Genomic DNA, 16423 nt, shown 5'->3' with positions numbered 1-16423 from the left:
ATGTCTGGTAGCTACCAATTTGAACAACACAGCCCTAGAGAGTTCTGGTCCCACATACCCCAGAGCAGAGCAGCCAGACCCACGGCGAAGTCTGGAAGTGGAGGGAAGGAGCAACACCCACTCAGGCTGAATGCCACGCATGCTCAGTCATACACCCTCATTTCATTTGGTACTGTTGGCTCCTCAGGCAGGCTCCACAGCACTGATAAACTTTATGCTTTAAAAGAATGGTAGATTTCACAAGGAAAAAGAGCAAAACTGAAGCTTGTTAACTAACAATAAGCATTATCATCTTGAAACTCAAACACAAAGTTCAAATGCATTCTTTTGTCTGTGACATCAGAAACATGAAAAATGTCAGAAACATGAAAAATGTCACAAACAGTTCAAACTAGCAAGTAACTTTACAGAATTTGTTCTGAAAAATATTTCTTGCTAATCACAAAATTGAGTAGATAGCCTGATTGCAACTATGTTAAAATGTGTGCCTGTGAACAAAAATTGGAAGATAATAAGTGAAAATGAAAAGATCTGTGTTACTGTGGTGGATTATAGATGATTGTTTTTTCTTCCTTTAGAAGAAATGCTGCTGTGTCACTTTTTTTTTTTCTTTTTGAGTCAGAGTCTCACTCTGTTGCCCAGACTGGAGTGCAGTGGCACACTCACTGTTACCGCAGTCTTGAGCTACTGGGCTCAGGAGATCCTTCCACTCAGCCTCCCAAGTAGCTGGAAATACAGGCACGCACTACCATGCCCAGCTTATTTTTTTATTTATTGTAGAGACAAGGTCTCACCAAGTTGCCCAGGCTGGTCTCAAACCCCTGAGCTCAGACAATCCTCTCACCTCGGCCTCCCAAAGTGCTGAGATTACAGGTTTGAACGACAGCACCCGGCGGCATCACTCTTTTAAGAACAATTGCTTTTTTATTTTTATTTTTTTATTTATTTTTTATTTTTATTTTTTTGAGTTGGAGTCTCACTCTGTTGCCCAAACTGGAGTGCAGCAGCCGCTCCCAGCCACCGCAGCCTCGACCTGCTGGGCTCCGGTGATCCTTCTGCCTCAGCCTTCCTAGTAGCCGGAATTACAGGCATGCGGTACCATGCCCGGCTGATTTTTTTGATTTATTGTAGAGATGAGGTCTCGCTGCCCAGGCGGGTCTCGAACCTGCGGGCTCAGGCAATCCACTCACCTCAGCCTCCCAAAGGCGCGGGATTACAGGCTGAGCCACCGAGCCCGGCTGAACTATTGCTTTCTAAAAAAAAAAGTTCTTCCTTCTTTTCTGAAGCAAACACTTACACCATTGAACATCAATGCAAAGATGTAAGAAAGCAAGCAAAAGGGATCAGAAGCAATTAGAACACTTAATTTTGATAGAGCCAATTACAGTTGAAACAGTATGAATTAAGCACCTAAAAACTAGATTCTGAAATTCTAGAATTCTAAAAACCTCCAGTATAGCCTTCATATTTTTCCTAAAGTAGAAACTTAAGAGTTAAGAATGTGAGACCACTGAGTAAGTGTGAGAGGGCAAGAGAGCAAGGGAATTGGTTTAGCTCATGAAAATTGAAGAGTAGGCTGGGCTCAATAGCTCAGCCTGTAATCCCAGCACTTTGGGAGACTGAGGTGAGTGGATTGCCTGAACCCGTGGGCTCAAGACCAGCCTGGGCAACTTGGTGAGACCTCATCTCTACAATAAATCAAAAATTAGCCAGGTGTGGTAGCACGCCTGTAGTTCCAGTTACTCAGAAGGCTGAGGCGGAAGGATCGCCGGAGCCCAGCAGAAAAACGCTGGGGTTACCGTGAGTGTGCCACTGCACTCCAGCCTGGGTGACGGAGTGAGACTCCAACTCAAAAATTAAAAAAAAAGAAAAGAAAATTGAAGAGTATACCCATAATGTTACCTAACTTATGTCACTTATCTTTAAGTTCCTTTTTGCCCATGAGTCTTGGTAAAAGGAGCACACCACAGAAAAAGTACTACACAACAGACCTGCAACATAAATCCCAGAGTAAGAGGCTTCATCCTATGTGCATAACCTTCATTATTATGTTCATGAAGAGTGTCAGATCCCTTCACAAAAATGTGGTATACAGAGCAAAACCATATTGGCTTGATACTGGGTTACCACAAGTTTGAAGGAAATTGTAAGCCTCAGACTTCAGATATAATAAGATATGTGAAAACCCTAAGTAGAATAACTTCAGAATTCAAGGCAGAAATTGGTTCCCCAGAGGTGCACCCTTGACCACATGACTCAATCTTAGATGGCACTAAGAAGTTTGTGGATTAATTCTAAATTCCATGCCATCCCATCTTTAACAGTTACCGCCATAGCTAGGTCACTTTTCATAAGATTATGAAATGTGTAGGCCAAGTAATGAAAAAGATGAGGCAAAAGCACCATTTCCCTATTTTACTCAACCACTTGTTTAAGTATAAAATATAAGTTAAATCTAGCTTATTCAAAGTTTTCCATTTGTTTCAAAATATGGGATTTATAATGTTACCAGATGATTAAAAGAAGTCATTAAAGACACATGTCCTATAATAAAGTCAAAAAATTTACAAGATGCTTACTGAGTATTAACTATGTCTCAGACACTGTCCCAGGTCATGAGATATGAAGATTAGTTAAATATGGCCCCTACCCTTGAGGCAGTCAAGTGAGTAGGGCAGAGGTCTCCAATCTTTTTGGCATCAGGGACTAGTTTCACGGAAGACAATTTTTCCACAAATCAGGGGAAAGAGGGAGTTCCGGAGTGATTCAAACGCATAATGCTTATTGTGCACTTTATTTCTATTATTATTACATTGTAATATATAATGAAAAAAAGTATACAATTCACCATTAAAAAAAAGAAGCATAGATGGAAGTGGTAAATAAAATAATGGGCGGGCCACGCATGGATTAAAATAACTGTCAGATTCTGACTTAACACCTGCCACCAGATGTAGCTGTACAATTGAAGTACATCAGCTCACTGGCCACCGATAGGGTTTTGATAAGAGTCTGCAAGCAAGTGATTCATTATGGTCTCTCTGCAGTCAAACCTCATTGCTAAAGTTAATTAACATTTGCAGCCACTCCCTAGCACTAGTATCACCACTTCTGCTCCACCTCAGATCATCAGGCATTGGATTCTCACAAGGAGCATTCAACCTAGATCCCTCACATGCACAGTTCACAATAGGGTTCACACTCTTCTGAGAACCTAATGCCACCAGCGATCTGACAGAAGGTGGAGCTCAGGCAGGTAATGTCAGCGATGGAGAGCCCCTATAAATACAGATAAAGCTTCAGCTCACAGCGAGCCACTCACCACCTGCTGTGCAGCCAAGTTCCTAACAGGCCACAGACCATACCAGTCCATGGCCCAAGGGTTGGGGACCCCTGGAGTAGGGCAAGAGAAACATTAAAAACAAATAGTGTCAGCAGATAGGTCTACTCTGCACTGAGACTCCAACTCAAAAAAAACCAAAAACAAATAGTGTGATAAGAGTTGTAATAGAGCTGTTGGTAAAGTGCTGAGGAAACCCAGATAAAAGGATAGTTCATAAGAGGAGAGATCAGGAAAAACAGAAGAGCAAAGCTGACATTTGAGCCAGGACTTAGAAAGCAAGTAGGATTCATCAATTAACCAGTGAAGACAAAACAAAGCAGGCAGGTACAACGGCATAAGCAGAGACACAAGGATGACAGAGCAGCATATACACAAGAACTTCACTAGGGATGATGAAATCTATAGCTCTGGATTCTAGACTAAGAAAAGGACCAGGTCTTTTCACAGAGACTAACCACATAGGGAGTGGGAGGGCCAGGTGGTGGGAAGCCTTTTAAACCATCTTCTGCCCCTAAGAGAGGGTCATCAACCCCACTGCTGTAACTCTTAGCATAATAGGGAGTTCAGGATGGGATTGGGGACTGAAATCAGAGCTGCTGCCTTCAGCACTTTTTAGCCCAGTCATCTAAAGTTTTACAAGCCCTTATCCCTTGAGCAGACACTCATTTGTGGATTGTCTAGATCAACATTGGACAGAAAGTCATTTTTGTAAAGAATATCATAATCCTCCTACTCTGACCAAAGAATGTTCCTGAAGAAACACTTTAACCAACTTTAGGTTTCTGAGAAACATTTCTGGGGGAGCAAAACAGTACAGGTCTCTCCAGGGTACTCTTAACAGTGTGTTTTCTGAAAGTTGGTTCCCGGGGCTCAGCTGATCAGGGTATCATTGCTTTGCACAAAGATGAATGTTATACATGTGTATGGAGTCAGCGTACAAGAGCCCCTTCTCCACCAGCACGATACCCAGTCAGCAGATGCAGAGAGAACTCAGTGTTTGTCAGTAACACTTAACACAAGCAAATCGCTTATTAGGCATTGTACAAGAGATTTCATTTTCAGTCACAGCTCTGAGTACAAGGGTCAGTAAACTCCATAAGTCAGCTGAGAAGCACAGATGACCAGGGAATGGATGCATCTTGAGAGAGTAGGAAAGGATCTTACTCAAGATGCTCAAGGGGGACCGCATATGAATAGAAGGAAGGTCAGATTTGTGACTAACCAAAGACCCTCAAGACTATTTTTAATCCAGAAGTACAGGAAGGAACAGGAACAAAAAAAGGAACTCACACAAGAGAAATGGAAAGCAAAAAGGAAGCAACTGTAATAAGCAAATGGAAAGACAGTGAGAAAAATAGATCTTTAAAACTGTGTTCCTACCAGGGAGGCCTTGAAAAGACTGAAAGAGAAAAGAAAACACAGAAAGCAGCAACAGGGCTACTCAAAGGGAGCATTTTAATTGCCTACATCTTATGAGGGTATGTGGGGAGGCTGGTAACATTCTTGCCTCTGGCATTAGGTCATGAGTTCAAGTTTCACATCGGGATTTGGCCTTAGACCAAAAGTTGATTTTCCAGCAGCTCTGCAAGGCTGGAAGCACTTTCCATTCCTGGATGCATTAACTTTACCACCCCTTTCTGCAACAAATTTAAAGTATCAGAAAGAAGAGTCACGAGAAAACAGAACGTTTTCATATACAAGATATTCACTGAATTTGTCTTAGAATCCTGTGAGTATGGGGTATTTTTTTCCACCAATCTATAGAGAGAAGCCCTCTGGTCTGCACTTTCAATGTACCTAGAATCCCAGTGGTGACAATGGTAGTGGCAGAGAAAGCACTACTCCTGTCTGAGCATTACCTATCATTAGGTCATCAGCAAGTGGGAAGAAAAGAACACAGAGAAGATTCCCACTGGAACGGAGAAAGGCAGGACTAATGAACAAAACCACATGCCCATCAAGCACATGAGTAGAAAGGAAAAAAGAAAGATCTTCAGGTTAAATAACAATAAGAACAACAGCTTTATTTTAGTGCAATAATTTACATATTAAAAAGTACTTTTATATACATTAATTTATGTGGTTTTCACAAAATCCATTCAGCAGAAGGAAAAACAGGTATTATCCACATTTCACAGATGAGGAAATGGAAGATTTAAAAAGTCATGTGACATTCCAAAAGTCACAACCTCAGGAGCAATTTAGCTTATTCCTAGTTTAGGGCTCACATATTACAACAGCTATTCAACAAGGGGCACAGTAAGAACTTTTATCTTTACCTTATCTGATAGAGTTTAATCCAGGACTCAAAATTTATGGTGTAAGCACAATTTGCTAACACCCTCAATTATGACCAACTGAGAAAGATTAGCATAATGCTTACCCAGCAGTTTTTAGAAAAAAATGTTTCCTACTCTCCCATTTTTCCATCAGAAATGGTGAATACAGAAGACAGAATATGGTCCACTGTTAAACAGTAAAATGTTTCTTAAAGCACAGAATAAGAATATCAACAAATTAACTATAGAAAAACTAAAGAAATTTGAAATGCAAAATATTGAAGTCCAAGGAATAATTCAGCCTTTCGCTGTGTAAGCAGCCAGACAGAGAAAACACAACAGTAGATGTTACTTCTAATAAATAAGAAATGTTAACCTCTGCCATGGTTGGTCCTTCCTCTCAGATGAGCAAAAGGAGAGAGTGATGTCAGGAACGCATCTTAAAACTTTGCTAATGCTGCTTCTTAATTAAGCCATCCGGGGTACACATAACCCCAAGCTTTAGGGGGCACATGTAAGAAAGCAGCCCAGGTCTCTCCAAGGTTCTATGGCAAGGTTCATGGAGGGGCCTGACATGGAGACGCTGACAGGAGACCATTCCTCAGCAAGGGAGTGCACACCGTATCCCAGGCACCGTGCTGAGTGCCTCACACACATAACTCATGAAAAGGAACAAACATCCATGAAAAGGAAGAGTAGCCAGGAGGTGCCAGCTCGTACGAAGTCCCCACTTGGGCCAACTTCCAGCCAGGACTTGATAGCTCTTGGCCCTGTTAACACTTGAGTAGTCATTTTTTAAATGGATATGTTATTATGCTGTGTCACTAGAAGGAGTCAAGCTTTGGACAGAAAGTGGAAATTTTTTTCTGTATGCTTCACAAATCTACCAAATGCTTTGATTTCCTGAATTTTCTATTTAGGCATACCGGTTATCTTAATAAACAATTTCAAGTGTTGCAATTTTAATTGGAAAAGTCACAACTATAAAGCTTTTTATTTTTAGCCAATGTCTAATCCAGTGTCAGTCACTTTTACCTATATCCAGCACATATTATTTTCATAGATAAATATTGTCCGCAGATTCTAGCTCTGTCACCAGAAGTTATGGGCATTAGAAGTCATGGGCACATAATCAGGAAAGCGTTACTAGCAAGAGAGATTCAACTTATAAGACCGATAGAAGACATCCTACCTTTAGCAGATGGTTTGCTGTTAGCCTTCAAACTGTCTTCAGAATTATAAAACTTTTTATAAGACTCAGGTTTGGCTTCATTTTTATAAAAGATGGAAATGAGTATTTAAATCAACAGGAAACAAAAGAAAAAAACTTGAATTGTTCAATTCTTTCAGAAAAGAAAACCACATAGAAAACTTCTGGGAAGTTTACATAGGATTAGATTACTATATTGAAACAAATTCAAATGATGGGACCACAGATGGCATAAGCAATTACATGCTAGAAAATGTAGGGTAATGAGTCTATGAGAGCTTTTTAAAAATCTAGAACCACCAACACCACCCTATCCCACCCCCAATCAGTACCACTGTTATCCTCAGAAGTCATCTGCTGCGTAACATTAAGGAGAAGGTGGCTTTGAGGAAACAAGCGAGGCAGAGACCCCAATCATTGGAACACAACAGGCAGTCACATCAGTGGAAAGGTGTAGGTAATGCCACAACATTGAGACAAAAAGATCAGTGGTAAGTGACAGCAATCTCTCTTTGTACAAGACTAACAGCTTCCTATGAGGTGGTATCTTCTATCTAATGTTGTAAGCTTGTGCTACCTTTACTCCTTCCTTTCTGCCTCTGTTTCGTTTTTTGAAACTAAAGGCAGTTCTCAGAGTAAAGTCAATCAAATAATCACAATAATGACACAATTAAGAGAAACCAAGCAAAACATGATCAAATCAAGTTTTGATCCACTATATAGAAGAGGCCATAGGGTGACACTATAAAGATGCCCAAATCCTAAAAAATAAAATGTGAAGACATTTTTTAATATTTAAGCTGTGCGCGTGTGCATGCGTGTGTGTGTGTGTTTGAAGGAGAGAGAGAGAGAGAGAGATTAAGATGTGAACCAGTAAACCAGGGAAACATTAGACCTTACTACAATTTTTTTTATGCAAGCAGTAGAATTAGTAATGAGAGTGAGCTTCCAAGAGCAGTAATGCCAGCAGCTAGGATAAAGAGCATCAGAGAGGGTTTAAAGACATTGTGTAGGAGAGGGAAAAAGACCAGGACATCCAACCGTAAAATTTCTTGTGTCCCTCACAACACAATTATAAGCTTAAACGCTGTTGTCTAAAATACAACTCTGTAATCATAGTCCTGTGGGTTCCATATTTATTCTCTCTCCATGGCCTCCAGATTCAATTTGTTTAGTTTATAGGGAAACAGAAGACCTAAAAAAAAAAAAAGGGAAGAAAGAAAAAGAAACCACCAGCTCTGCAAAGTTCTCTGGAATCCGAGAAGCTAAGCAGTGCTTTCTGCCTTGTTCCTGGTGAGACTAAACTCAGAGTTCGTTCGTCCGTAGACATGACACATGAGGCATGCCTGGATCTGGTTTCTCTGCAGGGCCTTCTGACGGTAAAGCTGACATTTGCTAGTGTACATGGAGGCCTGTCTTGAGGTCCCCAGTACACGTCACTCAATGAGAGGAGGCTAACACTGACCCCAGTAAGCCAGAAAGAGAGAGAGGGATTAAGATGTGTAGCAGCTTTGGTTGATCCACTCTCTGAAGCCAGGGTGCCTAGGATCAGGACTGTTTTTCTCACCCTCTGCCCCACTATCCTGCCTCCCACACCGATACTTGCCCCCACCCACTATCCTGCTGCCATAGCTTCAGTCCAGGTCCTCATTCCTTCTTCATCTCATCGCCACCACTAAAGCCTTTTCTTGGGTCCTCATGCTCCAGCTGGGCTCCCTTCCAACGCATCTACCCTTCCACTGACAGTTGTCATTCTAAAACACACACCTGACTCTGCTTAAAGCTCTTCACTGACCTGCTACCCCAGCATTTGGGTAAAGCAAACTCCATAACTTAGTAAGTCAGGTTCTCAGCGATGTGGCTCACGCCTTTCTCTCTAGGTCCCTACCTGTCTCCTTCCCACCAGGCACCCTTCCCTAGCTGAGCCAGACACAGAATTCTGATTTTAGGCCTCTGACTGGAATGCCAGTGCCCAGGGCCCCACACCCTCATTTAACTCCTGCTCATCCTTACCTCTCCACTGAAGGGCTCTCTTCTCTGCGAAGCCTTCCCAAACTGGCCCCCTTCACTCTCATTTGATTTAGATGCCCCTCTGCTGGGGTCCCCGAGCTGTGGTCACACCACAGTATGATATAATCAGCTTAACTTTCTGTCTCCCCCACTTACCTGTAAGTTCCTTCAGAAAAAGGAGTGCTGTATTTTTACTTTGTATTCCCAAGATTTACCATGATGTGTAGCACGAATAAACAAAGGCTATCAAAGGAGAGGTTAGCAGGCTCTAACAGAGGACAGAATCACAGAGATATGTGACAGCAGTGACGGAGTTCACACTGGATGTGGTTACTAGAAAATGACCCAGAAACTGCCAAAAACTCCAGAGAACTCCAATCAACTCTGTGGAGACAGGCACACCCACAGCCCACCCAGATGAGAGCTCCTCTAAGACCATGAAGCAACATTTACTATCTTCCCTCTTTAAGCCAACACTTCCCTTGCTCTGTTTATGACATCCATTTTTTTTTTTCTGTAAAAAGTATATCATGGCACCAATTAAAATGTTTTGCTTATATAGTGTGTTTTTGCATATTTTAGCATAAACTGTGTAAGAGAGCCACAAGATTCTGATTATTTAGAAAGGGAAAGCTTGCAGGGATATGTATACTGTGGACAACAACAAAAAAAAAACTAAAATAAATGGCACACGGGAGTGACTAAGTTCAGCTAAGGTAGAAACGCACAGGATTTACTCCTTTTCTTTCTAAATTTGAAACTCCTAGCCGGGGTGGTGGCTCACATCTGTAATCCCAGCACATTGGAAGGCAGAGGAAAGAGGATTGCTGGAGTCCAGGAGTTGGAGACCAGCCTGGGCAACATAGTGAGACCTCATCACTACAAAAAAATAAAATTAACCGGGCATGGCTAAGGCAGAAGGAGAAGACCTCAACCTAGGAGGTTGAGGCTGCACTAAGTCATGGTCATGCCACTGCACTCCAGCCTAGGCGACAGAGTGAGAAACCCCCCCCAACACACACCCAAAAAGAAAGACCAACTCCAAGAGGCTTTTTTTTAAAAATCATTTTACAGAAATAAGAATGAAATGTGTTCTTGATATTTTAACAGAATATATACTTTTAAGTATAAGGGGTCAATGTGCCTCTTATATTTATGCCATTATGTATTTTCTGGAAGTGGATGCGTATTTTTTTTAATTGGAGTCTCACTCTGTTGCCCAGGCTGGAGTGCAGTGGCACACTCACAGCCACCCCAGCATCAACCTGCTGGGCTCTGGCGATCCTTCCACCTCAGCCTTCCAATTAGCGAGAACTACAGGCACATGCTACCGTACCTGGTGAATTTTTGATTTATTATAGAGACGAGGTCTCACCAAGTTCCCCAGGTTGGTCTCGAAGCCATAGGCTCGGGCAATCCATTCGCCTTGGCCTCCCAAAGTGCTGGGATTACAGGCTGAGCCACTGAGCCTGGCCTGGACATGTATTTTGAACTTAACTGGGATTCTCTGGATTTGTGAATTGAAATGGATATTTTTGATTACATGCTACAGATTCCTTAGACAGATCCCAACAGATTTCTGAAACAGTGAAAGAACCCGATGTAATAACAACATCTCAGGCAATTCAAATTTGCTATATTTTCTTGACTGGTAAAGACTATCCTATTATTGGATTAATTATTTGAAAAATACATTCCCAAGATCAGAATGAAAAAATACCAGTTGGTTCCTTTATAGATGGCTGCTAAATTTTGAAATCTACTTTCTAAAGCCTAAATTAAACATTCCGACAAACACATATAATGCAACCCAAGGGCCTGTTTTCCCAGATGAAAACAAGGATGACCAATTGTAAACAAAAGGCTCCTCTGGGGTTTATCTCCTTACAATTCTAAAATCCCACTCCTGTACTCTCCAGTCACATATCATTGCGATGCTTGCCAACATTTTTTAACTCATGCCTTGCCTTCCTTTCTTCAACATTCAGCAGTAAGACAAGTACAACTGGACTTCTTGGTTTTAAAAGGAACAGGGGGATTTTTGTTAAAATGAACAATCGCTACCTTTGTCTGTGCCCTACTTTGTTCCAGAAAGGATGTAAGACAGTTATAATCATTACCTAATTGATTTGTCTCCCTCCCAGGCCCCCTCCTCTTCTTTATAAGCTAACATCTTCATGTTGATTTGTTTTAAATGAGAACCAATCATACACTTATACTTACCAAGACAATATCAGTCCCCTAAAGAGGGATCTATTCATTCAACAAACATTTACTGAGTCTCTGACAACTAGATGGCCATGGCTGCAAGCTTATAGTCTAGTGGGGGATACAGACAGGTCAACAGGCATTTACAACAAGGTGAGGTAAATGTGTGACAAGGAGACAGAGAATGCTTCTGGAGCACACAGAAGGGGCACCTCATCTAGACTTGGGAGACCAGAGAGGGTTCCAGAAGCTACATTAGCTAGGAACTCGAGGAACTGTGTGCCATTTGATGGCAACATGGAGAACAGCACCACGGAAACACCAGGTGGAGTCGATCCAAACAACGCATCCAAGTGAGAGGCAACTTCTGAATCCAGATATACAAGGTGGTTAACTTACCACTGCACCCACATAACCCATTGACTGGCCAAAATTTACCCAGTTCCTTTTGTTTCTAAATATATTCTGCTCTCCTGTCCTATTTCACTCTCTACCCATCTCCCAGCTACTTAACATTTCAACTCAGTCCAACAAACACATATCAAGAGCCCCTGTGGAAAACAGTGAGATAAGTACTAGACATGGGAAGGGAGGCACTGGGCTCCACACAAGGACTGCATGACCACAGAAGGACAGAGCTGAGGAAGGCCACATGATCACTCCACACTTTGTCCACAAACTTTGCAGAGGTGACCTAGCACTCACAATCCCACTTGTAAACCACAAGTAGTTTCACTTTGAACTTATCTTAGGTTTGACACATTTACTGAACCCTGAGTCTGTCATATTCTGAAGCCAGCAGCATGGGCTCTTGACACCAAAGTCCCTTCCCTGACAGTTGGACTATTTTCCTCTGTCCCTTTGCGTATACTTCCTGAAATGGTACATTTCCTGCTTTCAAAGAATACTGATATTTTCTTAACTCATTTCTACATATCACTGTCAATGTACAACCACACTACTGGGACCAAAGACAAATAATGAGTTTTGACCATTTGCTCTTCCAAAATTCACTGGATATTCTACAAGCTAAGTGATGGCTGGATGAATATACTTTTTAATATCTCTTCCAATCCTGATTTTTTAAAAATTTTATGACATAATTGAAGCTATATTTTTGAGGCACAGGTAGATAAAAAATTTCCCAGTCTATGATGCCACTGTAAAGGGAAAATGGGTCAGCATTTCACTGATACTTGGTTTCTAAAAGTTGCCAACACAACCACACAGTCAATAGGAAAGACCGCAGTTGTGTGTATACATAAATTGGGTCTAAGTCATACTTGGTGATATGTTTTACAACTAAAGACAGAGGGTTTCACTTCAAAAGACCAACTGAATACAAAATTCAACAATCAAAATAAAAAGAGTGACCTAAATGTTTTGGACTGTATGATACTTCACATCGAAGGATGTGTAATTATTTTGCTGTCCTTCCCAAAATTGAATCCTAACTTCATTTTGAGATCTGAGTACTAGAAAACACAGGCTTCCTGAATAAGCATTACAGACATGCAAAAGGCTGTGCCTTCTCACATGTGCTACAAAACCTCACATAGCTTCAATGCACCATGCTTTACACACCCAAAATGGAGAGTTTATCAATGAGATACACATTGTCACAGCAAATACTTCCATTTGTAGATTAAGTTATCATTCTCAAGATATAAAGAAGAGGAAAAGAAAAATCTCTCAAGCCCTGCATCAGTTGCAATCTAGGGAAAAAGCACACCCAAACCATCCTCTGTCTTTTGAGCCAATGCTCTCTTCTACTACTATGGAAACAGCCTTAAGGTCCCAGGAAGTCCTTAACAGCAAGGACCTAGTCATCTGGATTTGAATCTGGCATCTACCACTTCATAACTATGTGACTCTGGCAAGCAATTTAACCTCTCTGAACATTAGTTTCCTCGTGTGAAAAATAAAAAGAGAGAGATAATAATAACACCACCTTCCTCAAAAGGTTGTTGTCAGACTTCAATAATTTCTTCACCTCACCAATCTCTGGTTAACTCTAAAATGAGTTACTTTGAAGAACTCTGAAAGGGTTACTGGAATGTAAAAAAACAAACATGAAGAAGCCACTGGGTTCTAAAGAGAAAGGTTTTGTAATTGTTATGGCTCAATTGGTTGAGTCACATTTAATTAAGTCTGGAATTTTCAAGGACAAAAACAGAACTTTCCAACAGGACACCTAAGACAAGAAGCCATGTGGGATTTCAGCCGGAGAGCTCCTAAGAACTCACTCTTGAGGAGCAGGGAGGCAGCAGCAAAATATACTTTGCTGAAATGAGGGTAAGGGGGACACATTCCACCATCAGCTAGAGCCCATCTTTGTACAGGATCCTCCTACTCAATATTTTAGATCTACTGTTAAATCTTAGGTGAGCCAACTCTGGACTCTGTACAAATTTAAGGACACTGGGGAATGAGGGGGGAGAAGTCTTGTGAACAGAATAGTCCACAGAAATTGCCAAATAACTGTGAACATCTAAATGGATGACAGTTCGTGTGTTTGGGCCTCTAGAGTAAACCCCTCCATTTCCCCTGCCCTACTAATTCACTGCTTTTGTATTTGGTAAAAACTAAAACTGTCACTTAGGCAACATCAATCTCATTAGGAAAAGAGGACAACCCGACACCAAAAAATGTGTGGACCCTTTTGAAGGCAACTGATTCAAAACTTGTGAATCATTCTGAAATAGCCAGACAAGCAAAACCACATCAACACCACACTTAAATAAAATACATAGACACAACCACCAAAAACAAAGTGATGACTTGTTAGAACTCGAGTTCTTCTTTCCTATCAGGGCTGACGGCAATGCACACAATTAATTTTAAAACCATATTCCAAGGAAGGTGCCAAGTGGGTAAATGAAGCCCTCTAGTTCTCACTGGATAGGTTCCTATCTTTCCAGAACATACCTGCAGATATCACTAAGAGTTTACGGTCCCATGGGGGGTGGTAACTTGGCCCAAAGTACAGTAGTAGTAGGACAACCCTGAGCTGAGCAGCTGGGGAAGCCCAAGCAACAAACGCCTGTGTCAGCACATGCTCGGCAGAGGAAGTATCTGCTGCCGGTCATCCTGCCCTACTCTCCAGGGGTTACCAGTTACAGGAGGCCTAGAGTCTTAACATGGGGCCTTGAGCAGTTTCATTTGTGTCCTCCTTCACATCCCGCCTTTAAATGCTGCTCCAAACATTCTGGATTTTCTGAGACTCACATCCAGGAGAGATGGGCCACAAGTGTGTAGTCTCCATCACTGAAGCCTACCACCTGCAAAGCCAGAGTGTGGCTGGTTAGGGCCAGGTGAAACCACACTCCAGCCCCTCCATTCAACCTACCATTACTTTCTTTCTCCAGACTTTTTGCATCACCTCTGACTGCTCTCTGGGAATTGCTTCTACCTCCAGATCAAGAATTCCCTGAGCTCTTCCACATGTTTGACGTTTGCCCGAGTAGTGGTCAATAGTGAACTTTCTATTTCTCACACTCCCTTTATTTAGGACGTGTTGAAGGATCCACGAGCAATAATCAAGAACTCACATGATGCCACCCAATACCACAGAATCTCAGTGACAAAGAATCTTGTTTACAGTGTTCATCCCAAGGCCCACCACTCTAAGCACAACATCATGGGCACTAGGCACATATCTACCTCCTCCACGCTGTAGGAAGGAGGTCACAATGGGAAATCTGCCACCCCTCGAAGGAAGCAGACTTGGAAGTGTTTGTCCCCTGAGTATTCTGGGTATCTCACAGAAGTACAGGAGTAAGGGAGAGGCTGTCAGCACCAACAGGTGGACGGCAGGGAAAAAAGGAGGTGCCTTCTGTGCATAGCTGCTCATGGCTCTTGTCTAAAGAGCACTGCTACCTGCCTTGTTATTCCGTGGGTCATTTTCAGCCACTCTACCCCCAATCTATTTGCCAAATACCTCAAGATGTTTCTAAGAGATTCTGAATTATTGACAAATCCAGGGAAGATGCTTTGGAAAACATTAAATACAAAAGCAGACCTGTTCAGCTAGTGCAAACTTGGCCATTAGCATTTTCCTTTTTAAGGCCAAGAGAGAGAGAGAGGGGGGAAAAAAAGCCTGTCCCTGTTAAATAATAATGATATTCACAGAACAACAGACACTGCGATTCCAAAGTGCACAGTCTCTCGGCTTTACTCACCCCTAGCCATCTCGCTCCTTTATTGGCAGCCTGCTGGATCTGGACTCTTTTGAGGGTGACATGGTAAACAGCTCCTTCCTCTACCTCTTCACCCCAGTCCTGAATCGAGCTCTGCCAGGGATGGGATAAAGAGAAAAAAAAAGAGTATTTTTTTTTCCTCTCTGCTAACCACAATCTATCCCAGCTGCTTTGCTGCTTACAACAGCACTCGGGGCACAAGATGGGCTGTTCAAAATAAATAAATATTACAATCGGAGCAATACAAGACACATTGCGTTGGAGGGAACGCTGAGATTTTCTTGGCCCACAGCCCTTTCCTGTGGTATCGGGATCCCCGGACTTTTCCATTTAGTTATTTTTCCTAGACGTGCTCACATATCTTAAATAGTTTTTTTTTTTAAGTCTTTCTTTTTCTTCATAAAGAAACTGTGGTTTAGTCCTGATTAACTTGTCCCCTTAAGTGAAAGGAACAAGAATTCTTTTGTAGAAAAAGTTTGTACTTTTAAAAGTGGCTCCGTCATTTGAACAATCTAGATTTTCGACTCAGACACAAACAAGTGTTTAAAAAGCCACGAGTCCTCACCCCTTTGGAAGAAGTGGCTTGCGTGTCTCCTTCTCCTCATATTGTTTTGGAGCCGAAAAGTTAGCGGGGGTGGAAAGTATTTATTTCCGTAAAATAATCTGGCAAGTGCAGAAAAAGCAACACATCATCATGCAGCTTGAGCTGCAATCTGTCTGTGCAGCGACCCCCTGGATTTCCATGTCCCCGGCTAAACCTTCGCGTTGAGTTAAAGGGCCGCCGGGACGCAGAAGCGCTCCGCGTCCACCCAGGCTAACAGTTCTTTCTCCTTTCGAGTTCTCCTCTCCTGACACGCATCTGCCCCTGACACCACAGTCAACTGCTGAGAAAGTAGGTATCGCTTCAAGGAAGAAGACGCGCAGAGAGGGAGGAATACAAAGCAGAGTGAGAAAGCTTGAGCTCACAAGTCCGGGATCGGATTGCTCCGTTCACTCCCAGGGAGTCCAAAACACGCCCAGAGAAAGCGGGAGAAGATTCCCCGGCAGAGGAGCCTCGGGAGGAGGCAAGAGCTCTCGTTACCATTTTAGCTTGCCAAAGCAATTTCATTCTCAGTTTCCTCTCCGGTACGCGGCCGCCGCATGATGCGCCCGGCTCCGAGGCCGACGCGGGGTC

At 42.3% G+C, this 16423-nt stretch overlaps 1 protein-coding gene across 4 annotated transcripts in view; it reads right to left on the bottom strand.

Annotated features, from left to right (window-relative positions):
* RGL1 (ral guanine nucleotide dissociation stimulator like 1) overlaps positions 1 to 16423 on the bottom strand; it is a 263517-nt gene that overhangs the window by 111074 nt on the left and 136020 nt on the right. For 2 of the 4 annotated variants that reach the window (XM_021707212.1, XM_021707213.1), the window contains exons 1-2: positions 16331 to 16417; positions 15232 to 15342 (exon numbers count right to left, since the gene is read on the bottom strand). The exons of 1 other annotated variant lie outside the window; for it this stretch is intronic. In XM_021707212.1, the coding sequence (XP_021562887.1) occupies positions 15232 to 15342; positions 16331 to 16357 (138 nt within the window). In that variant the 5' untranslated portion in view covers positions 16358 to 16417. Of the gene's footprint in view, positions 1 to 15231; positions 15343 to 16330; positions 16418 to 16423 lie in introns of those variants that run through there. One more of the 4 variants, XM_008074430.2, reaches the window with a different exon arrangement.

The sequence above is a fragment of the Carlito syrichta genome, unplaced genomic scaffold (assembly GCF_000164805.1).
Source record: "Carlito syrichta isolate Samal-C Ts95f unplaced genomic scaffold, Tarsius_syrichta-2.0.1 Scaffold316427, whole genome shotgun sequence".
Taxonomy (NCBI): domain Eukaryota; kingdom Metazoa; phylum Chordata; class Mammalia; order Primates; family Tarsiidae; genus Carlito; species Carlito syrichta.
This window is presented reverse-complemented; position numbering and strand designations above follow the sequence as displayed.